The following is a 24769-nucleotide window of genomic DNA, read 5'->3' on the forward strand; positions in this document are numbered from 1 at the left end:
AGAAAAATATAATATGGAGCGATGTTCTTCTAGCAGAGTAGCTAGTGTAGCTTTTTAGTGAACTGTGATGAATCGTTATTTGGTGCCGTACTAGGAAGAAGAACATTTCTTAATTTCTTAACTTTTTCATGTGTGAAGCCATCTGAATCCTTAGTGGATGAGCCAGACTTACAGCAGCATTTTAGTAATGAGTCAGAAAAAACTCGGGATGAAGCATATGGTGTCTAAATTTTTCTGTCATACTTGTCCACATTTGTTTCTAATAATGTAATAGAGCATTGTTCTTGGTACATTTTAAGAAAGATGTGTGGATTTCACTACTTACTTTGGAAAATACTTCCACTGTGTAATTCAAACTTGTTTTATTAACGTGAGGGTTTATTGTGCAATCCTTAACTATATTTTTACTTGGCTTTTCTATTTTCTATTCTGCTAAGGGAATAATTCTTAATGGAAGAACCATTCATATGTAATCCTTAAAATCTTGCTTGGATAGTCTGAGTTTCTCAGCTCATCCATTTTCTGAATTAAAAAGAGAAAAAGTTTATGAACTGGTCCTCTATGTTCTCTGTCACTAGTCTAGTGAGACTGCCTGCCAATGTGTAGCGATGAAAAAAAGTATAAAGTGCAGCCTGTCTTGCAAAATATCAGTAGATTCAAAGTCCAACCTGCCATAAAATTTGCTCTTAATAGATAAAATAAGTATAATCCAGAGAAGTCTAAAGGGACAGTACCCAGCAATATCTTGAGTCCAATTACCAATCAATTCAGAGCTAACAAACTATTCTAGCAAAGCAGTAAAGCAGCATGCTCTTGTCAGCAGAACTCAGAAAATGTAAATGAGAATATGAGAAAGCCATCTTCTACTGGAATGAACAAAGTGCAGGCTGTTGTTTTTTTTTTTTTTTTTTAAACAAATAAGAGGATTACCCAAACATTGGCTGAATTTCAGCTAATTGTTGGATACAGATGTTTTGGTGCTGCCTCTATCTCTGTCTCACAGATTATAAAGGTGAGTTAGTGAAGGGAAGACTGAACCCAGAGGTTGTTTATTAAATGAGCTAGCCAGAATCTGAAGACTTACAAGTTCGGAAGACTGCTTTCTTTATTGTTCCCGTAAGTTCTAAATTGAAAAGCTACTTTGATACGGAGGTTACTGAGCTTATGTTACAGTGTAGTGAATATCTCTGGGAGTTTCTAAATATCCACCATTAAGCATTTCTTTGAATGATTCCCTAATCCACCCTCTTCCAATGACAACTGTGATAAAAAGAAAAATATTAACGGAGACATAATTACAGTTTTCTTCTGTTTTCTGCAGGCAGCCCTGCAGCACTTTGTCAACTGCATGTAGATGATGAGATCATTGCTGTCAACGGCACAAAGGTTTCTCATATGGACTACAGTCAGTGGGAAGAGGCCATCAGCAGAGCACTAGAAACTGGAAACCTAGTCATGGATGTCAGACGATATGGAAAGAATGGTGAGTTGTTTTGTCAGGCAGATACTGTATGCTCTGTAAGGCAAATAAGCTTTGTCTCTGCTGTACCTGACAGCTGAGAGTCCTTATTACCCTTACGGAAGTAATACATATCTAAGCTAAGTAGTTTGCCAGCATGTCTGTTGCATTTTAACACAACTTGGCTTTTTAACTGCTTGTGCATTAGAAATGTCTTGACAAGAAAATCTGCAAAACACTGAACTACTGACCTCACTCTTGTGCTCTGGCCTGTTTCTGAGAGGATGGTCAGGTAAAAAAGTGTGCAACCATCACAAAAGGGAATCTAACATTTTCTTTCCTGCCATACCACAAGAATGAAAAGGATCTGGTCTGTAGAGGATAGTAATTTTTAAAGACCCCCTCTCTCAATCTCCAGCTCTTTCTTCAGGAAAGGAGGATCTTGTGTTCCTTTCTTCAGGGAGCATTTCAAGTGAAGATGAGCTTGTGGGTGATGTAGTGCCTGTGTGTTATGATTCTGGCCATTGACCCAAATACTGTGGTACTGTAATCTCTCCCGGATGGTACTACCCATTCTGGGTAGTGAGGGTTTCCATCCTGGCTGACAGCCTTGTAGCATCTCTAGACTTGCCATGGGTTTAATCAGGAAACCCTTTCAAAGTTGTAGGATAATTTTTGCAGAGTTGGAACTGTGACCAGTGACTTCCTTCACAGTATAAATACAAAACATTGTTTTAGTGGGAAGGTAGGTAGAATAAGTTACTAGCAAACTGGGGAAAAAACAGTGTGGTGATGAAGAGACAAGAAACAAATCACTTTATAGGACCTAATACAACTGAAGAGTAAGATTAGTGGCAAAGAACTAATTGAATAAAATTTTCAATAGTAAGGGTAGGACAGGGAGAAATGATGGAGTGTGTGAGAAGAGCATTGTTTGTCTTTGCCTCATCAGTTTGCTAGTTTAGTTTAGACTTCCTTTTCTTCCCTGTCTTTGTGCTTCCTGATGAGCATGGACGTGAAAATGACCCTTCCCTGGATATAGTGTATGAGTCTCATTGTGCCTCGAGTGGGTAAAGTTGGCAGAATTTTCTCAATCCTTACTAACGCTAATGAAATAGTTTCCAATGGACGCTAACTGCTCTTTAGTGTTCAGCTGCTGTAGTGCATATCAGCAAAGCATCTGGCAAACTTTTACCTGGCTTATGACTAACACTTGCATTTTTGGGGAAGGCGGTCTGCTATAAATGCCCTTTTTCCTGTCTTCACAAATTCCACCTGATTTGTGTGTCTCCCTCTTCTGTTATGTGTGGTTTTGTGTTATTTTAATGTGTTTTCACTAGCTCTTGTTCTGTTCTTTGACATTACTATCTATATTAATTTCTTGATCCTCCACATACCAAAAAGACTGGGGCAAAGACCTGCCTTCCCTGCCACATGTAAGGCATAAAATCCTCAATCTCACCAGTATGGGTACCAACATTATAGGTACATCTGAAAATAAATGGATTGATGCAACTTCAGGAGAAAAAGTTTCAAATGTTTCCACCGTATCCACAAAAAGAGATTTCTCCAGCAGCCTTCAAAGTTCTGTGAGTATGTTTTTGAAGGTTCATGGGATTTGGGGGGAGGAAGAAAAAATGTAATGTCTTGATAGTGGGAGGATGGAGAAAAGAACTTGTAAATCTTATGTTCCTTAAGCAATACAAGTATAGGACCCTGCATCTGAAATATGGAGATGTAGCTATGTATGTATTAAGGTAAATAAGATGTTTTAAAGCCTTGCTACTGTCTATTCATGAGTGAACACTGGTGAATGATAAATATTAAAACATATGCAGACTATTTTTTGACTAAAACATATAGAGTGTTTACTCTCCAGAGAAGACTTTGACCTGCATTATTAGCCTAAATGGAAGTTGCAGCCCCAAGGAACAGGAGAATATGGGCTTTCAAATTACTTGTAAATAAAAACCTGCCTGCTGAGGAGCTGAAATAGGAAGATCTTGGCTTCTGGCATTTTCTTGGAAACTAATGGTTTTTATTTCTACAGCAGTTCACATCTGGTTAATGATTCCCTCAAATGCCTGCAGTTGCTTTATTATAAGATACACTAAGGAAATTTTAGATTGTTTTGTATCTTTCTATAAAAACATTATGAAGTGTTTCATGATATAGATTTCCTGTCAGGAAAGATGTGTAGTTGGATAAGCTTCCACAAATCTAATGAGCCTAAGACATTTATTTATTTATTTATTTCAGGATACAGAAACAAAACTGATAAACGGAATGCAAGGAGATCTGGGCTCTAATGAACAAAGAGGTAAACCACTGTTGCTTTTCATCTGCTAATTGTGTGGTTTGTGACAAGCACAGACAATAAACCTGTAATGACTGCAAGCGTTTTACAGTGGATGAAGTGAGACCTTAATGAACTGAAAGCCGGACAGATATCACGGAGATCTTGTTGCATCCAAACTGGGTGTAGTTTGCTTCCACAATGTGCTAGGCAGTTTGAGAACTGACAACAAACTTGCAATGGACCCCCCTGTCTCTGCATTAGTGGCTGTAAATTTACTGTGTGGTAGGGGTGAAAGAGAAGGAAGCACATGATTTATGGTAGTTGCTACTGCACTGTGTGGAGACTGAGTCAGTATGAGTATTGATTTATTTTGCTGCCCAGGAAGAGTGTGAAGTACTCAACTTTTTGCTATTTTTGGCTGCCTCACTCAGTTGTGAGGTTTTTGGAGTAGTGGCTGATTTCAATATTACTACTTTACTTTTATTCCTGGAGAACAATATTGATTCTGGTATGAAGAATTATTGCATATGATGCTATGAGCAGTTATAGCCTTACTTGACAGCAGTGAGAGAAACCAGGTATGTATACTTCCTAATGGAAAGTTCCTTAAGTAGGAACTTTCTATTTAATTTTAACTTGAATATATATGGCAATTCATAGCAGAATTCCCCCAAGATATCACTTGCCCTCTGGAGATGTTTTCTTGTGACCTTGAATGGTGATTAGGCTCCTCATTCTGATTTGGCATCCCAGACAAGGATGCTTAAATTAGACAGAGAGAATCTGAGTCCAAGTTTGGCACTTGGGCTGTTTTTATAGTTGGATGTTGTTACTGATAAAATGAAATAAAATTAGTATGTGATGTAACCTCCTAAGGTTTTCCTTTTTGTTTCAGGGGCTTTTTGTTTTTCTGAAGTGATGTTGCAGTATATGGGAGGTCTAACAGAAGTTTCTTATCCAGTGGTTATAGTCATTAGAAAAAAAGGCACCTCATTGACTTCTTTATATTTTTTGTATTTTTCAAATAGCATCTGAACCTATTTCTTTGAAAAACTTAAAAAGACGGTCACAATTTTTTGAACAAGGTAAATCAAAGAGCTAACATTTCATGTACTTCCATGAAATTGTTCCCGCTGCACACTCTCCCTAACAAGTCTGGTGCTGGGTGCTCCTCCTCTTCAGTGTTGTTTCTGCAGTTACAATGAAGCAACATAATTAATTTCCCTTCTTTTCCCAGGGTCATCAGGTTGTTCTTACAATTCATGGGTCTACCTTTGTGGTAATGGGTCTTTGTGTGTTCTCTTTTATCTATAGCTGTTTAAATCTCTTCTGTGTTGTTCATACTTTTTTTTCCACTGGGTAGAAGTAAGAAGGATGGCACTCTCTGTTCAGGTTTGCTACTACCTACAAAACAAGAATAATTGCGAATATTCCAGCAGAGCTTTAGAGAAGATCTCAGAGCTGTTGATGAAGTATTTAACTCTGGATTTGAGTTGCAGCTCTGTGCTTTTGTGTAAATTGATGTAAAATGGTATATGCTGGTTTTCCACTATGTGGTGATGTCACAAGATCCCAAGAAGACCAATATAAATTTTGAATTTAATATGCTAGCTCTTTTAAAAAAAGGCAATAAATGAAGCACTCAATTTTGGTTTTGTAGGTTGCTTTTCAGCATTTTGCATGTCACAGCTCACATACTTCTGCTAATGTTGTATGTCTTATGCTGTCTTTGGGCTATGTATGCCTTGCTGTTTTGCTGTAGCCTAAAAGAGTGAAATTCTGGCCCACTGGAAGTTCAGTTGAGTTTTGCCAATGATTTGAGTGGGGCCAGGATTTTGCTTTTAGTGGTGATGATTTCTGGTTTTTGCCAGAAGCGATATGTGAAGTGCCACAGCATATATCTGTGTTTGTGGTTCTGTTTGCTTTTAAATACTTCTGCTGTATCTGCAATATTGTATCAGCAATATGGTGGTATTCTGTTGTTGGTTGCTTTGTTGATGTTGGGGTTTTGTTGTTGTTGTTTGATTTTTATTTTATGGCTGGCAGAAATTTGGTTTTTATTTTAATTATTTTTGTAACAATATTTGAGGTATTTCACTTGTGCTTGATGGGGAGAACAAAGTACAGCTTGTTAGTTTTAAACTTTTTACACTTTAGCTTTGCAATTACATTAAAGATTCCTGTGGAGTTCAGCATAAGCTTACAGGGGTGAGAGAAGAAGGGAGAAAAACAGGTGTTGTCTATGCTTCCCTTTAATATTTCCTGGCACAATTGCAATAGATCAAGCTGATTACCTGATTTTCGGTGTGGCTCTTCAGATCTGACAGTGAAGACAAAATTGTGCATATACAGAATGGATGCTAACCTGTGACTCATTAGAGTCTTTTGTATCCTAAATTTGATCTTTTTTCAACTTCATGTGATTATACTTCAGAAAATTGTTGCAAGCTTTTTCTTTCATGCTTTTTTTTAAACTTAAATTTGGACAGCTAGGTAACAAGTACACTGTCAACAAACAAAAATAGTGATGGTGTTTAAGAAATAATTATACTTAAATTTGTGTTTCTCCCCACTTTCTCAGCTTTTAATATATTAGCATAATACACATCTCTCTCCAATAATCATCTTGGCACAGGATGAGTAAGATTAAGGCCAAGTGTGATAGCCTCAAATAACAAAAGGTTTGTGGTGAATGGTGACAAGTTCACTGAATTCAAGTGTGCTTGTGGAAGTAGGAAAGAAGGAAAGTTGGAAAGCAGAAATATATGGTTTTGAGATAGAGAAGTGGATGTCAGTTGCTCTTAATTCATGCCAGTAAATGAGCAGCTTCTCTACCCTTGTGCAGCATTCTGGGTGTTGGTCATGCTAAACAGTTGGATTTCACAATAATAATAGGAGATATATAGTAAAGAACCTTTGTATTGCTACAGTGGGAGATGTGCTGCTAATTCAAGGAATTGCTGATGGCACTTGTAAGCATGCAAAGCTTTTAAACAATTCTGCACATTAGTTGAAAGCACCTAATAAATTCTGCCCTTGAGAAAGTTCAGTAGGGCAAACGCAAGCATGTCTTACTAAGGAAGCAAAAATTAGTCTGAAGCTCTGACTTGCCACAGTTACACAAGTCTTGCAGTAGTTGTGTATGGGTCTAATGATTTCTCTTTTTTGCCTTCCAAATCTCCCAGGAGGCCCAGAGCCTGCAATGCCTGATGTAAGTACTATTTGTGAACTACAGTTAGTTGTATAATCCTAGTCTTTTCAAGAAGACCTCTACTTTCTATTGCTTTTTCTACTGCTTTAAAATGTTGATCAGATCTGTGAGTACTGGCTAAGATTTGCTTTGTCAAGGAATGGTTGCTTTCTGTCTGTTTAAGAAAAGGCTAATTTATGTCCTTGTCACTATAAAGCTCTAGTGTTGGTAATGGTTTCTGTTTCTCACTTTAAAAAAAAAGTTTTAAAATGTGGAGTGTTGATTTCATGGAATGAGGATAATATTGTTTCATTTCTATGCTATATTAGCTCCCAGTCCCATCCATCAGCGCTCCTAGTCGTCGGGTTTGGGATCAAGAGGAAGAGCGAAAACGACAGGAAAAATGGCAGAAAGAGCAGGACCGTTTATTGCAGGTATAATTAATCTCCATAATCATGGGCTGTCAATCCCTTGTGTGTAGCAACAAGGAGGGAAAAGTAGCATGGGACTTCTGCAATTCTTTCTGATGGCCGGGGGAGACTCTCAGGTGCATTTTCTGGCCTGCACAGTTGCACACCGTAGGAATTACTCAGAAAAAAAAGAGGACAATGTTTTAGTGAACATCAAACCCACAGTGTGTATTCACTAGAGCCAGAAGTGCTCAATCTTCACAGGGCTGGTATCTTCTTAATGACAACACAATTTAAAGGATAAGGGAAGATCTAAGGGGTCTTCATTTTGAATATGAATTGTATTTTTTTCCCCTTAAGGAAATTGCCTCTAGCCTGAGTTTTACCTTCAATTAACAATACAGCCTTGTATTCGTGTACGAAGAGGAGGCAGCAAAATACCATGCGTAGGAGCCTGCTAGAATCCTGTTATTTAGCAATCAGCTAATCAGTTGGAATCAGGCTGGTTCCCAGGACCTCTGTGAGTCAGAAAGCTGAACCTGCTAATGCAAAACCACCTTGATAACCAGTTGCTAGAGCTGGAGGGGAGTGTTGCAGAGGGAAGGGGCATTGTTTGCAGTGTTAGGGTAGCACAAAAACCCCAAACATACGTCTCTGCAAAGAGCTCCGCTTAATGAAGTGTAAGCACATTCAACCACATTCAGCAAGACACATCTCTGCAAACTCAATTCAAGTTTGTTGTCTGATGGCTAGGAGAGACATCAACGAATATCATTTACTCTGTACATGCCCTCTTTTGCAGTATTCAACAGAAAACTCTGATGTCAAAGTGCAAGCACAGAAGCTCTGTTGCTTTTTGAATGTTTCATGTTTCGTTGTTCCTTGTTGCTTGTAAACTCCGCAAGGCAGCAGCTGTACCTTCCTAAACTTATCTGTGGTCTCTGTTATGGGTTGGATGTTCCATTTGATACCTGAGGAGATGGCTTTAAAGAGTGCAAACCTTGGGTCCCCTTTCTTGAGAGCAGACTCAGCCATCTGTCATGACTTTTCTTTGTTTCTCCTTTTTTAGTCCTGAAGTGATAAATTTGACCAGAGTAATAATGATCTTTCTCTTCCCCATGATCCTAGTAATGAACTCTCAAATAACAAAAAGTCTTTCTTTGCTTATTTCCAGCATCTTAGAAGGAATACTTTTGACATCCTTAAATATTTTGCTTTTCCCAAGATAAAAGTGATGACTGACAAAACCACCAAAACATTTACTGTGTGTTTTGAGCAGTGCTTTAAGACAGTGTATTGAATTCATACCAAATCTAGTCATAAGACAAATTTCAAGGTCCAGAAATTGGTTTTTGTTTAGGTAACATTTCAAAAGAATTAGAGTTCTTGCTCACTATTTCACTTAGTAATCTCTTTATATTTACCTTATTAATGTGCCTAATTCCAAGTTAAATACAGCCACTCTGTTTTTCCAGAAATACCTTAGATAGCTGAGGTTTTTGTTCAAATGCTAACTACACTGGAAGACAGGGACTATTACAGATATGAGGCTGGTTGTTGTGAGACTTAGTGTGTAATAAGCCTGGATTCTCAAAATTCAGTTACAGAACTCCTTTGGATTGTATTTGAGCCAGGATTTCATTTGTGGCAGACCTAATATTCTAGTGGAGCTCAGGGATGGTTTTTTTCTGGTCTGTTTGGTCTGTTAAAAAACACATTAAATTCCACTTGTACATTTTAATGAAAATAAAAAAAAAAATCATGTTTCTTGTTTGCATGTTTAACTTCAATCTAACCTAACAGGAGAAATACCAACGAGAGCAAGAGAAACTGAGGGAAGAATGGCTACGAGCTAAGCAAGAAGCAGAAAAAGAGAGCTCCAAGTATTTTGATGAGGTAGGCTGTGAGTAAAGCTTCCCCAACTAGTTTCATGAGGGCTTTTTTTCCTTTATACTAGATGCATGCAAGCGGGCAAATAATTAGGCTTTTTATGTCGTTTATCTTCTCATTTTGGAAAATAAATTGTTGTTTATGACTCGGTAGAAAGAAATTGCAAAAATGGAATGGAAAGAGTAGGTGGTATGTTTTGAGATATGTTGAATTTTTTGCTCTTCCTTATGGGCTAGTTAGAGAACTAACAACAAAAATAAGCTGGCAAAAAGTCACAGCATGTATTAATTACTGTGATCATAAATGATCACTTTTGCTGTTTATTTACCACCTGATGCTACTTGTTGGAATTCTGCTTCAATACTTTATTGTGAAGCATGTTCATAAGTGTCTGGCTGGTTACTGGCAGACAGTTCATCTGATAAATTTGCATTTATCAGCTTCAGATTTCCAATCATATATTTTAAAACACTGAATATGTGTAGCTTCTGTAGATGCTGACTTTTGTGGCTGTTGTTTGTGGGAAGATGAACGAGTTTTTTCCTGAGTATGGGAACTGTCTGAGGTATCTCTTCTTTACTGCTGAGTGCTGCTTGAAGCATCCAAGCTAGATCAGTTGTGTTTACAGAGTCATTAATAAGTAGACCATAATTTAAGGCTTAGGACGTTAATAAGAAAGTTTTTTGAGTTGTTAGAGGACTTTGTTGTACAAGAATGTAAACCATTTCGTATTTTTTCTGTAATTAGATGTTTTGATGGCCCTATAAACATTATTTTTTCCCTGCAACTAAAACATCTTTTGACCACTTAAAGGCCTTTTCTCATCTTTGAGAGAAGAGTCATGGAGTAGGTAGATCTGAGGCTTGACTTTGAAATGGTAGGAGAATGGAAGAGAGTGGGAGATTCCTGCACATGAGGATTCATGTGAAATTCATTGGTCTGATATAGATTGCAGTGTATATCTTAGGGCATACACTCTTAAGTAGGTCTCAGGTTTCTTAGTCAAAATAGTAGGGAGAAATGCTGGGTATCATGGAAGGGTTTGTTTTCCCTGGGTATTTAAGTGGGGAAGGGATGGCTTGACATGTAAGAGATACTTTAGAAAGCAGAATGTTTCACATAGTTGTGGCCGCGCTGCCTGTGGCGCTTGCTAACGCTGGTGTGTGGAATGAAGCTCTTGAGTTAGGACAGTGTGAAACCAAACTGTGCCTTGTGTCTTGCACTGGAAGTTCTGGGGATGATTTGTATACCTTCTTACCTTATAGAATAAATAAACTTTTCTGAGTGAGCAATCTAGTTAAAAAAGAGGTCCCTTCCCTAAAAACATGATTTTTTTTTTTCTTTGCTACAGGAGCAGACTGTTCTAACCCTAAATACAACATCCGTCACTTCTCAGGCTCCACCTGTGTCCAGCTGGAGAGCAAGCCCTGAAGCAAATACTCCAGAGGAGCGAGAAGGAGATGGAGGAAATGAGCTGGCAGCAAGCTTACTGCATGAGGAAGAAGGAAGGAGAAGGCTTCAGGAGGAAGGGAGGATCCAGGAAGAAGCAACCCGGCATTTTGAGCAAGAACGGGAACAAGAGCTGGAGCTTGAGAGACGACGTAAAGAGAGGGAGCAGCAATATGCTGAGGAGCAGAGGCTACAGGCAGAGATGGAGGAGCAGAGGCAGCAGGCAGAAAGGCAGAGGGAGGTGTCAGTGGAGGTGCCTCAGTACCAAAGGTGTGCACTTGTGATAGGATGTACTTTCTCTTCCTTCTGCAAATTCAAATCCATTTCTAATGGGAGTGTGTCTGTCCTTAGTATAGAAGAATGTTCATGTAAGATTCATACTGCAATCAGTAGATGCACAATACCATATGATAGTCTTTCTTTCAAAAGATAGAAGGATCAGGCATAACACAAAGTCCTTCCCCATGAATCAAGTGCTATATTACCCTACTTAATTTTTTTTTTAATGGGATGTAAATCCAAATGGAAGATGATCTGAAACACTTAAGGAGAAGATTTTGTAAGAATTCTGCACAAGCCTGTAAATTGAGAGCCAGTGACTCAACAACATACCGGGCTTCCAGAAGAAATACCAAGTTAACACTTTTCCAACAAATGTGTGACTGATTTTTCCAGATTTCTCTCTCATTTTAATTCAACAGTGTAAGAATAAATCTTAATTGCAGTTTAACTACTGGGTTAATTTGTCAGTGAGGGATATCATGGTATATGAGTGAACAGTTACTGGCTTACATATCATAGCCTGTTAGAAATATCCACTGCAGATTATTTTTTAATCTCCTTTATCTTCTTCAGAGCTTAATTTAAAAAACAAACAAATCCCCTCCTATTAGTTCACAAGTTTGTGTTCTTGCCCAGAAGTTTTCAGACTACAGTTACAGGAGTTTAATCTGTCTGAATCTCCTTTACAGGAGATTAAACCAGTAACTTTCCCTTATTTTGTCTGCATTTACCTTACTGCCTTGTGTATGAATTGCGGTTTCTCTTGAGGTTTTTCTCCTTTTCTTATGTATATAATAAGAGATGACTGAAGATAACACAAGCTAAGTCTTGGGAGAAGATAATATGATTAAGAAAACTGCATATATTTGCAGAGGAGGTTGTAAGACCCAGAGTTACTTTAACTTAATCTAAATGACTGCTGCTGATATGCCTGCTGAGCAAAGCAGAGACACAATGCTACAATGGCTGAACAGGTTCTTCTTGGCAGCAGAAACAGGGTAACTTTAGAGTTTTAGCTTGTCCCCGTTGCAAGATTATAGGACTTTGTGCGGTAACTTATTAAGCTGCTGTAACATCTGCATATCTAAATTCTTTAGTCCATGGGGATTTCATTGCTTCTGAGGTTGCTGCCAAAGGATGTGTTTTGCTAAACATGGGTGGTTTTGCTTAATAGTAAAGGAACAAGTTCAGTGAAACTGGGCTTTAAAATATCTGGTGTTAAATATTTGCTCTAAGATGATATCCAAAGATAGGACTTGAAATCTGAAATGTTATATTAATGCCTGCAAAGGCATAATACTTGCTGCAAAGTGCTTTGAGGGAGGGGACAGGCAGCTGAAGAGTGTTGTCTGTGGAACTTTGTGAGTTTGTAAACTGCACCTGCACAATATTATAGAATAAAAATGTAATTTTTAGAGAACTGCTGTGCTTGGACAAAACTTTCCTCCTGGCTTTGAAATGGATGAGATAATCACTGTTGTATACTGTTGCTTGTAATTTTTGCAGCACCTTAGCCTTTAGGATTCTTTTAACACATCTGAAATTTCTCAGTTTTCTCTGGGTATACTTACTGTTTGCTCAATTTCTAGAAAATTTTTTTAAGATGTATTTTATCTTTATTTTGCCTCTAGACATTATGAGCGCTATGAAGTATCAAAAACAATAGAGGATCGAGCTGGCCATCCTCTCATTGACAGGTAATAAGAAATTCAATCAATACATAGTTGAAACATCTTCAGCAATAATCATTCTGGCATGCTTATGTTTGGATTCCTTGTCACATCACAAAAATGTCATTTCAGCCAGTTTTTCTGACAACTTTTCTTTTTCTGCCTTCTTTTATCAGTTGTATTTCTGACTGTTAAATTAAGCCCCCTTAGAACTTTAACTGTTTGGGGTGTTTAATTCAAACTGGCTTTTTCCTTAAGGATCTCTTTTGAATATTTCCCTTAAGAACTATTTATGTCTATGTGTGTCTTTTTCTGTATATGAACATAATTGTATCTTCTTTTTCCAATAGGCGTTATGAGCGTTATGAAGTTTCTAAAACCATTGAGGAGCAACCTGGCCAGTCATTTGCTGACAGGTACATATGATATTGAATGTCAACACCGACTGTAGCATCACCATTTCTGTGTTAGAAAACATTTAAAATTCTAATAAACTTTAGTCATGGCAGCTAAATATGTATACTTTGGATTGCTGCTGTGTTTTGCAGTTTTTATGGCTTGTTTTCATACTGAAAAAAAAGCAGCCAAATGTTTGTCAAATTATACGCTGTGTTGTAAGCAACAGTTAGTCGATGGGATTCTACTGGGAGAAGTAAGACTGTGATGTGGGTGGTACTAGACTTACCTGGCTGGAAAACAAGTTCAGATACTACGGTGGTTGTGTCATAGCGTGCTCTACAAACTAAGGTGCAGTCATCCCAATTAGGGTTGTGCAACTTGAGAGAGTAAACAAGAAGGGAAGTAAGAGGCAGCAGCAGCATATTTATCAGAGAGATAGTTGCCCTTGTAATTTACACAAGTTATTTTTAAGCTACAATCTCTTACTTTACAAATCAAGCCTCTCTTTTGGATCACATCTCACAGTAGTTCTGAAAGATGACTTCCACGGTGTATTTGATCACTTCTCATAGTTGGAGTGAGTATACCTTTCTTACATAAAGAGGAACTCCAAAAATTACAAGGTACAATTAATGGATCTGTTGCTAATGGAAGATCTAAATCTAACTTCAGAAGGAGCATGCACTAAATAGTTACATATTGCATGTATGTGTGAGGAGGACACTGCTTTTTTTCTTCACTACAGGCAGCTATGAAGCTGTTGCATCTTCTTCAATAAATAATAAAATGGGTCTGCACCATAGGACAGACAGTAAGAACTTAAGGAAGCAAGACATGATGTAGTTTATGCTTTATTTGTCTGCAGATAAAGGATGAGAATCCCTCAAAATGTGGCTATGCAGCCAATGCTGTACATGTAAACACATTAATGTAGCAGCTTTGAGTTATGACCAAAGGATTTCTGTTCCTTTGTGAGTTATTTTAAGCTAAAAAATTGGGTGGACTACTTGAGACAAATAATACAGCACAGAGGTATTGGTGAAGCTCCTCCTCTGTACTGTCAGAAAACCAATCTTTTGCCATTTGTCTTCCTGTATATGACATTTGTTGAATGACATTTCCTGGCTAAAACTTGTTAAAAAATTATGCTGCTAGGTATAATCAGTCAACAATATTTTTTTCCAAAAACAATCTGCATGCAGTGTTTGAGGAGGTGATTTGCTTACAGTCTAGTAACATTGCTGAAGTATGATTTAAGTTTCTCATGAAGCCAAATAAATTGTAAATCTGCTCTGAAAGTTCTCACTTCTTTGTCTGACTATAGTCTTCACAAAACTTACACAGGAAAGGACTTAGTTTTTTACATGCTTTTGTTGAAGCAAGTACAGTGATCAGTTCCTTCTACCTGAAGCACTGACAATTTTCAGTACAAAATTTTAACTTTTTATTGGTGTTTATCTACTGACATCTAAATATTGACATATTGACCTTTTTTTCCCTTAGTATCCTCTTGGTCTTTAGGTATTTTTTGCCTCTTGTTTTAAGTACAGCATAAGTTGTTGATAGGAGGAATGGTGAAAAAACAGGGACTGTTTTTCTTTAGAAACAAGATGACTGTTCTATCATCTGCAATAAGAGCTTTGTCTGTAATGAGGTCTTGTAATTAAAGTAGAGAAATGAATGGTTTTATATCCTTAGGAATAAGTCAAAATCAACTACAGAACTGAATGAATTCAACACAATCAGAAATGGTAAGTACTGTATAATTTCCATTATATTTAACTTTTTTGGATAGGGAGGGAGGGGGGAGAGTAGGAGAAAAAAAAAAAGATGTGTACATATAGTCACCCTAAGAAAATTAATTTTCAGAGTGCTTTTTGATAGCTGCATTGTATTTCATACTGTGCCCCAATTTGATGAACTTTCAACAGTAAGAGGAAAATCATGCAGTCAACATAAAAGCTGAGGACAAATATGATTAACTGCCCTCTTGAAGACATCAGTAGCAGTGGTTACAAATGGCTCTTAGATGCCTAAATTTTAATGACTGGTATTTACATGAGATTTCATGTAAATCAATCATGCAGTCATGTCATTGAAGGTATATGTTGTTTTGATACTTTGACTCTGTCAACAAAAAAAAAGGCTGCACATACCAAGATGCTGAATGTATTTAGTACAACTTTTTGTCTTCATATTTTCAGTTAGTACAATAATAACAGAACAAGAAGTTATGAGCATGAGCTCTCAATATGTCACAATGGCTTCTGTCCTGGACTCCAATTCAGTTGTATGACTTTCGTTATATTAGAGGAATGTGTGCAAAGCAAAGAAACCAGTTTTATAAATACGTTACAGTCAAAAATGCCTGCAAGCTACTTGTGTGTCTAAAACATGGTTAAAAAAAGTAATCACAAGCAATCAAAGAAACATAGATGTATTAGGGGCTATACTGCAGATTAAAAATATTGCTTTCATACATTAAAGCACTGTCATTGAAGCTAATGAGAAAGTTAACTTCCACAGTATTTTATAATGATAATCTATAGCAGTAAATCCAAGAGCAAATCTATAGACAGAGCAGCATTTGGAAGGATTGAAATTTCAATTGAATGACTTATTGCTGAGTAATTTTCCTAATTATTTTTACCCTAAATAATAGGTATTGGATCTAGGAAATAAAAGATTGTTGCCTTCCGATATGTCAACACCTATTGGAGAAAGATTGCTTATTTGTTTCCCCTTCCAAATTTTTGAAGACCATCTATTCCATAAATTTCCTTGTGACTCAATAGTTAACACATAATCCAAATAACAGAGAAATTATCTGAAAGATTCCCCTCTCCCCTTTGTATCTATATAAAGAATATAAAGCAGTGTGTTTAGTGCCTTGAAGAAAGAAAGAAATTCTTGTAAACAGAGACAACTTACAGAAGAAGAGAGTATGAACTCTTAAACAGAAAGATGGTATCCCATTATTTAACTACGTATTTTACACATGGTTCAGTTTGTATTGGAGGAAGAGTCCAAATTATGGCACTAAAAGAGGTCATGCCCTTTTAAAAAGAGGAGTGTGTGCACACAAATGTCTATGCATATACACTTCAAAAGTGAAGGAAAATGTATTTAATCATTCTATAAAAGGCTACATTAATGGAAATACAAACAAAAAAATTTTAGTCGTGATGCATTGACAAGTTTTACCCAGCTGTAAAAGGGAACTGGAATAACTTGTGAATGGTGTGATGAACAATAGCTCTTGGAATTAAGCCAGAGTGCTGACAGGACGATAACTGCTTTTGTGCCTTGAGGTGTCTAGCTGATGTTTGCACATGTTGTCTGCACAGGTACCCAGAGCAAGTATTCAGAGAGGTCCTGGAACATGGGTGAGTCGCAGAAGAAGTCTCAGAAGGAGCAAAACCTGTCTGCAGCAGAGTTGGAGAGACAGCAAATCCTTCAGGAAATGAGAAAGAAAACATCCCTGCACACGGACAGCAGCTGGATTAGGCAGCGCAGTTCCAGTATACATAAGGAGCCCGTTAGTCTGTACAGCAGTAGTATGAGGAGGTAGGAATCACATTAAAAATTAACTCTGTCTCTCATCAAATATTTTTGTTTGGTTATTCTGGACTTCAGCTTGTATTACAGAGCATAGAAACAAATTGAGGCTGTGAAATGCTGTAAGGTAAACTGCATAGTAGCATAGATAGAAGAAAGTAGCTGTATTACAGCTGGGATTAAATAGGTTTTTTGCAAATAAGGAATGTGGATGTGACCTGTAAATAACTCAGCTGCTTATTTCTTGATTGGCATAGCAGCAATGGAAATCAATAGTGTGCCTTGTAATTGACAGATGTGTTTAAGACTTTCAGCATGGCAACCTGTTTTGGAAATGAATTATTATGGCTAAGGAGTATACCTTTTTCAACACAGAAATATGTCAGAAAGTTTGGATAGTTTAGTTTTGCTTTATTTAGTGTATGAATGTTGGATTTGTCACTCAGGAAACAGCTGAGTTATCAGTCAGGAGAGTGTTTAGTTATTGGGCCAACACCTTGTACCTGGGTGATGCTATCCAGCCTGGGTGGATTGTTGTTTTTGATCTGGTATCCCTTGGAGAAAACATAAACAAACCTGGTATCTGAGGTCTGTTGCTGTACTGTGGATTTTGATACAGTTCACCTTGATAAGGCTGCAGTGAAGTGTTTTGCTTTTATAAAGTAGTTGTTAAGTGCCACCTCTTTTCCCTTGGCTGCTTTTTCCCGTGAGAACTATAGCTAGACACAAAGCATAATTTGCTACTCGTACATTTTAAATCAGTACATGAAGAATATTGCTCAGAGTCATCAAACAAACATATTCATCCTAGAAAATATTAAAAATGTGAGGATAATGGCTTTCTCTTAAACAATTCAGCATATAGCTCTGTTGCTCCATCCGTACTGCCATTTACATTTGAGGTGCTTGTATCTTTATTACAGAGGGGAGTCTTTGGACAATCTTGATTCTCCAAGAATGAGCTCGTGGAGGCACCACTCATGGCTGAACCAGTCTGCATCCTCTTCATCTCTGTCTTCTAGTCAAGATTTTAGTCGCCCGGTGTCCACTTCAAACCGGGCCTACATGTGCACTCCTTCCTCCAGCAAAGCACCTCCTGTGGCCACCTCTGCGAGAGCCCCCTCCATATCCCAGACAGCTCCCCGGGCTCAGTCTCCCCTCTCTACTTCCCAGTCAGGGTCCCAGACACGCAGCAGGTGAGTGGGTGCCCATTTTCCGGGAAGGTACAAATGTTGGGCCAGCACTAAAGAGCAGATTTTGTGTATATGCTGGGCTTACAGCAGTGTTCTTGCCCGTAACATTGGCAAGTACCTGGAGTTTTCTGGCTGGAGGGGACAGTGGAAGTACAGGCTGGTATTACCTTCCTACTCCAGTCACTCAGAAAATTCCCCAGGTTTGTCATCACTGCTTGACATTGGTTAAAAAAACAAAGGAACTTGAATAATCAATCTGCAGTCTCTGAGCTGTGTGTTGGTTACCAAAATGATGAGCAAAAGCCTGTTCCAGATGGCATTTCTGACATTTATTTTCCTTGGTTTGTTTTAACAAAAGATTCCTGAAACCCACGCTTTATGACCCTCATCTTGGTCTCTCCTCCCCACTTCCTGGCATGTGGTCAATATCATCTTGAGGAGCACTCAGGAATGCTCATAACCCATGACCCTGGAGAATTACAGAGTAGGATGTTGATTTTAATCTAGGAGGAGAAAGCAAGAATTGCAACATATTTTGAAACAAAAATGGAATTCAGCTGTGGTAGGGTAGATAACTCTGCTGTTTTATGTACTTGAAACATTTTAAAAATAACTTGGGGGTAGTACTCCAGAGAATCATCCCACACAAAATTACATGTGTTATATATAACAACAATGAACACTACTTCACTAGCTCTTACACTCTCAGGCACTAAGTGATAAATTGACCCTTTTTTTTTTTAGCTAGTTTTTTCATTCTTTATGATGTAAGAAAATTACCTTCTTGACCATATTTGCTTATCTTGTTCTCACTTCCATTTGCTAACACCTTGGTAGATCTATGGAAACTGACCTCCGTATGGCTTACATTCAAAGAGTTAACATAATATTTTATGTTCAGGACTAGCCTTCTTTTATCTAACAAGGTGCAGATGGTGGGACTTGGAAGGGGTGCTTGCTAAAACTTAGCCTTCTGGATAGTTCCCCACAACTAAGAAGGCAGGAGCACAAAATCTGTGTTCTTACTCTCCAAACTTAACAGTACACTTTTTATTTATAGAAAGTATTTTATACAATGAAATATATGCCAAGAATGTGACCGAATTTCTTAACTTGTTCCTATGTAAATTTGATCTAAATTATAACACTTCAGCTTTCCCTAGCTTTCAGATCTACTCTAAATAACATTAATTTTCAGTTTATTTTGCCTAAGCAGCCTAATAGTCCAGTTTTTACCCATGTGTTTTTTACTTTTAATCTCAAAAAGTGTTTGATAACCCTTCTTTATCTTTTAAACATTTTCAAGCTGTTTTTAAGGTTTTTCATTCTATATTTAGGTCAGTCAGTGGGAAGAAAATCTGTTCATACTGTAATAACATTCTGGGCAAAGGAGCAGCCATGATCATTGAGTCTCTTGGTCTTTGTTATCATTTACATTGCTTTAAGGTGAGAGCTGGGAGTCACATCGTGAAGGAACAGGAACTAATCAGGAGCACGCATGGCTACTCAGTGTTATGCTCACAGGGATTCTTACTAATCAACTGCTTTGCCTTCTACTCTTGACAGCGTGGTGCATGCATATTTCCATGAGGCAATCCCATTTGCAGGCATTCAGCACTCAACTCTAGAAGTGTTTCTTAAATGTCAGAGCTAACAAGTAGGACTTTGATAGGTAAGACGAGCACATTGACTGTGAGATTAAAGATTTCCTTCTTCAAATATGTGGCAAAATACCAGAAAACGCTGAACCACTTCTCCCAGAGAAAGCAGCTCCTCTAAAAAAAAACAAAATCTCAGCCTGCACCGTGGCAATTGAATCATTTGAGATGACCCATCCTTTCTAAGCTAACCTTAGCAGACAGTGTTCATTGGTGCTTTCCAAGTAAAGGCACGCTGGAAGAGCTCAACGTGGCAGGATAATACCTAGAACAAAACCAAAAGGTGTGTTTAGTGCTACTCAGCCCTAGTCAGAAACTAAGTGTACTAGCTCATGCCCAGCACTGAGACCTAGACCTACTTACATGATTTCCATCAGCTTGGGACATTTGCAGAGCTGAAAGAACAAATTTCTGCCTGCAAAAGACAGCAAAGCAGTCCTGTGCCCCTGCCCTCAGACTAGATGAGGAATTAGACTATAACTTGGAGGTGCTGTTGGACCCTACTTCTTCCCTGACTTCAAGAAAGAGATTTCTGTGCCTAGTTCCGAACACTTGTCTTCTGTGCCCAGCTCAAGTGCATCACCTGGAGTTTTACTAGAGATTGACTCCAAGCTCTTCCTGGTCCTGCCTAACTGAGCAGGAGGGACAGGACAGGACAAATCCATAGTGATCAGTCACCATTCTCTTTTCTGCAGGACATGTATTCTGTGTGAGACAATCTACCTGTAGCTCGTAACCTACATAAGAAAATGCCAAGTTTCTGTTTTTCAAATTTCTGAAAATTAATGAGCTGTTGAACTGGGTGCCATCCAAAAGATTCATTACTTGGTTAAGCAGGGAAACTATCTGCCCTTGGTAAGTTCAGTCAGGGGAGTATTATGTTTTGGATTACATTCCTTCCAGATGTGGTTCATATTCACAGCAAGTACATGTTTAGCCACCATAGCTAAATAGTTTAATGTTAGCATGGCAGCGGTCATGCTCTTTATGTGTTTACGCAAGAAAAATTAAATCAGCCCCATCTCTCCAAATCAGAACTTGTTTCGGTGATGCAAACCCAGGAAATTGGGAGTGCCTGGATATTTGCTGCTTCGAGTGCCAAGGGACTGAGGACACCAACAGCATGTAGTGCCTCATGGAAATCTGCAAGTAGCACACCCAGGTGTTCTGTGCCAAAATTCCTGTGTCTATGTAGAGAACAAATTTTTTTTGTGCCAAACCAGTTTTAGTTTTCAGAGAAACCAAAGTTCAAATTAGATTTAATGAACTAATGTCTAAAAACCGTCTGCTTTATGTTTGCTTACTTGGTGTATCTCTGCTATTCATTGTCCAGTCGTTGCCTTAAAATATTTCCTCAGGGTTGGTTGCATTTTGATCTACTAATCATTGTACATTTGCTTCTAGTGATTGTGGGGTTATGGTTCAAGCTTTGTTGAGCTTAATCTGAGCTGCTTTTGAGCAGCATTTTTGTTTCTCAGTATTTTGGAAGGAGTTGCTAATTATTCATGTGTGATACAGTGTGTTGCCTGTGGATGTGACCTCGGTGGATCCCGCTCTGGAGCTGAAGTCAGGATCCGAAACAACAAACTCTTCTGCAACGACTGCTATATCAGATTTAAAAGTAAGGCAATCCAACTGCAGCATGCATGACTGTAGCTCTTCTCTGTGCTGTACAAACTCAAGTGTTTGCACAGCTGAGCCACTTGATAGCTTTCATGTTTAGCTTTAAGTTAGTGAATAGGTTCAGCAAGGTTTGATTGCCAGTTTCTGTCTTTTGTAGAGTAGTCATTCCTAACTTCTAACTCACCAATAGTTGATTTTACCAACTTGTTATTATGCAGTTTCAAGCAGACAATATGGTATAGTCATCTTCCTTCCTTCATAGATCTGAGAAAGTGGTGTCAAGGAGCTGTCAGGTGCTAAACAGGCTTGTCTTGATAACAGAGAAGCCTTTTTGAAAAAGTGTCTGCATTTTCTTAAAAAGTAAGCTGAAATATGTATTTAATTCAGTCCTAATGCATACCTGGAAAGCAATTAGTTTATCTCGTGCAGATGGCACAAATGCTGGTTTCTTTTTGCAATGCTATTACTATTGGATTTATAGGTCTATAATTGGTTATTCATTTAGGTACAAGTTCAGGAGGAATTGATTTACTTACAGATCTTAATTAAAAGGTGCAGTATAATTTTTTTCCTTCTTATGGTTTGCAGAATTCTGATTTACTGGAGCATGATGTTAAGGCTTTGTATAGTGGTATTTAGGTCTTTTTTCCTGCTGTCATAGATGATGGTAGACAACCTCCTAATTTGATAAGTGTCAGGAGTTTTATATGGCTTTCTTTTTATGTAGCAAGTATGGAATTCTCTAGGATGATAAAAATCAGGGAAGGGAAATAATTTCTGAATTACTTCCTGGGAAAAATGTCCGTGTTTCTTTATGAGCCCGGCACATTTCTCTCATGGTGGATCAGAAGGCAGTGAAGGGAACAGGATATTTATGCTAAGGTGTTTGAGCAGCAACTGGGCAGCTGCTGGCTGTGAAACCTAGCTCAGGAAAAGAGAAGCTCTGCATCTGATGCTGTTGCTGTTTGCAGGCTCTTTTTGACTTCCATGAAGACAAGTCACAGAAATGATTACATGGTACCTGAGCTAAATCCAGAAAGCGCAACACCTCCTGAGGGTAACAGCGCATTCACAGAGGCTAATGTTAAGTGCAAGGATGCCGCTGTGATCGGTGGAAGGAGGAGGAGAATCGCTCCCTTCCATCTGGAGGTGATCCAGGGCACTGGATCCCACCATGTCTAAGTTAATGTTCGGAGAATGTATCTCCTTGTTGATGACAAGACTACACTGAAGTGACTGTGTTCCTATTTGAAGCACCCAAATGTATGAGATTCACTCTGGAGTTTTCATGTTGTTTTTCTCTCTGTCTTTTCTTTTGGGGGGATATATTGCTGGATGAGTTGGATAAGTAACTTTATTATGGATGAATTGCTATTTAGTCTCTCTTTGACATTACAGCCCATAAAGTCACAGCAGTGCCTTTCAGAAGCAGAGCTGATCTGTGAGGAAACGTTTCTAATCCCTTCCCTTCAGACTGCATCTACTTGGGCCAGTGGGCACCTCAAAACATAATTGTATGAGATACAAGTAAAATCAGGAGTTTTAAAAACTTGTAGGTACAGAACAAAGTATTCAAATTAGTGATTAGTAATTGGAATCAGCTATTCGAATAATACGAAAACCAGCTATGCAATTACTGCAGTGAAAATGTATTGGCAGCACAGCACTGGCCTGTGATGTGGATTACTGTTTTTTACAGTTGGCATTTGACATCAACCTGGCTAATTATTTGTTAGTTTGGAATGTGAACATGTTGGCTAAAAGGTTTGATAAACCGTAGGGGTTATTAATGTTCACTGTGCAATTTTATGGTGTGATATTTTTGCACATTTTGGTGTTAATTTTGTGGTTTACACTTGGAGCGCTCTAGTGGAACACCACTGTATTGGCAGATACCTACAAAGATATGCAGAGAGAAGATAAAAAAAAAAGTTCTTTATAGTGTTACAGTTATTTAGCAAATTTTAATTTCATTACTGAAGGGTAAATTTAGAAAAACTGTCACTCTGTCTCTGTGCTAATACTAAAAATAATTCTTAAGAATTTGGTAAGGTGCATGTTCTGTGGAATATTACTTGGCCTGAAATACTTGCAGTGCTATAATTGGATTCAACTCAAATTTGTATTGTTCATTAAATTTGGATTGCTCGATTCAGAGTGTATACCTTAGTATATGTTCCCATTTTCAATAAGTATTGGACATACCATTTTCTAACTATTTAAAACCGAAAAATATTAATTGTTGTCACAAAGATTCTTCAGCAACTTAAAGTTTCTTTTGTGTCTCCTTAACAGCTGGACAACCAACCTCCATGTGAAGCAAAAGAAGATATGAAGCCACTGTTGCAGATACAAGAAGAGGTGATTGCTGCTGATGTAGATCTATAAATATATATATTTTGTGTATGTGTGTTTTTTTCTAAGAGTAACTTTTGCTTGTCTAGTCTTCATAGCAATACCTTGTATTCTTCTTATAACTATTTTTATTTATAAGAAAGTAATTGCGGTAAGGAAATAGCTGGGAAAAATGCTTTCACATTTTCAGCTTCAAGTACTGAGAGCACAAGAGAGAATAAGTATATTTTCAGTAATAACTTCAAAATATTTTTGAGGCTTATAATCAACTAGTTGACTTTCCAATGGTATATGAAGAGGGTATTTTGTTCTAAGCTCCTGAAATGAGCATTAGAGAAATAGCTAATATAAATATATATTTGCAATTGCTGTCTTTATTTTTGACATATACTGAAAGTGAATTCTCTAGGTTAATATGAAGCTGCATTTAAATGCACACAAATTTTTGCTTTCCATATGCTGGTTTCTAAAATTATGTGCTTTTTTGAAACCTAAATACAAAGAATAATCTGTTTGCTCAGTGGTGTTGGCATAATATTCTGTGGAATCCATTTAAGGGAGAGAATTTTCTTTTCCCATTTGGAAATGTAACTATCACTCTTTCCTCTGCAAACTGAGTGGAGAATGGTTGTTGAATTACCATATATTTGTAAATAAAAAATATGATGTTGCAGTTACTAGAAGTTTTTGTCCTTTCTGTTCAGCTAAACATGTCTAAGGTAATGTGTGCCAATATAAAATTGTTTTAATTTCATCTTGGGAAAAATATTTGTTCTGACAAGATTAAGTTGTTCACCTAAATATATGCAAGAACTATAGTTCTTCCTTTTCTCTTTTCCTTTGTAGTCAATGTCTAAGTCTGTGTACAGCTTTTTCATCCTGTTCCTCATGCTCTTTCCCTTGAGCATTCAGTACCAGTGGTGAGACTAGATGCTCATCCCTGAAAAACAATTGAAAGAGGTGGACATTCCTCAAAATTTCTCTGCTGTTGCTAGAAATGAAGTGCTGAAAATATTTTTGGGTTAGGTTCTGCTCCTCTTGAAAACACAGCTGGAATGTGCACTATGTCTCAGTGGTGGCTTCCAAATTGTTTTGGTCAGTGGCTTCCCCAAATCCTTTCATGCCCAGTTACGTACCGTTCTGTGTCCATATCCTTGGAAGCAGTGAAAAAACACAGGCTGTAGATCAGAGGAATTTGGGGGAGCATTTTGTGGATAAAACCAAGGAAGAGGAAGCTGGGAGGTGTTGGAGGGCTCTTGAGTGGTGAGCTTGTATATGGCACCATGAAGAGCTGCAGTGAGGCTGCCAAAGCAGCTTGGAGTGCTCCTTGCTCT

At 37.9% G+C, this 24769-nt stretch overlaps 1 protein-coding gene across 22 annotated transcripts in view; it reads left to right on the top strand.

Annotated features, from left to right (window-relative positions):
• Positions 1-24112, top strand: part of LMO7 (LIM domain 7) — a 132008-nt gene extending 107896 nt beyond the window's left edge. For 4 of the 22 annotated variants that reach the window (XM_048295601.1, XM_048295609.1, XM_048295602.1 and 1 more), the window contains 17 exons: positions 1322-1483; positions 2864-3048; positions 3719-3779; positions 4787-4843; positions 6944-6969; positions 7278-7382; positions 9162-9254; positions 10600-10967; positions 12611-12676; positions 13000-13065; positions 14747-14799; positions 16396-16615; positions 17530-17802; positions 19137-19245; positions 20976-21078; positions 21586-21632; positions 23376-23443. In XM_048295601.1, coding sequence (XP_048151558.1) covers positions 1322-1483; positions 2864-3048; positions 3719-3779; positions 4787-4843; positions 6944-6969; positions 7278-7382; positions 9162-9254; positions 10600-10967; positions 12611-12676; positions 13000-13065; positions 14747-14799; positions 16396-16615; positions 17530-17802; positions 19137-19245; positions 20976-21078; positions 21586-21629 — 1991 coding nt within the window. In that variant the 3' untranslated portion in view covers positions 21630-21632; positions 23376-23443. Of the gene's footprint in view, positions 1-1321; positions 1484-2863; positions 3049-3718; positions 3780-4786; positions 4844-4995; positions 5038-6943; positions 6970-7277; positions 7383-9161; positions 9255-10599; positions 10968-12610; positions 12677-12999; positions 13066-14746; positions 14800-16395; positions 16616-17529; positions 17803-19136; positions 19246-20975; positions 21079-21585; positions 21633-23375 lie in introns of all 22 variants that reach the window. The other 18 variants (XM_048295604.1, XM_048295617.1, XM_048295620.1 and 15 more) reach the window with 11 other exon arrangements.
• The last annotated feature ends 657 nt before the right edge of the window (positions 24113-24769 follow it).

This window comes from Corvus hawaiiensis, chromosome 2 (assembly GCF_020740725.1).
Source record: "Corvus hawaiiensis isolate bCorHaw1 chromosome 2, bCorHaw1.pri.cur, whole genome shotgun sequence".
NCBI lineage: Eukaryota > Metazoa > Chordata > Aves > Passeriformes > Corvidae > Corvus > Corvus hawaiiensis.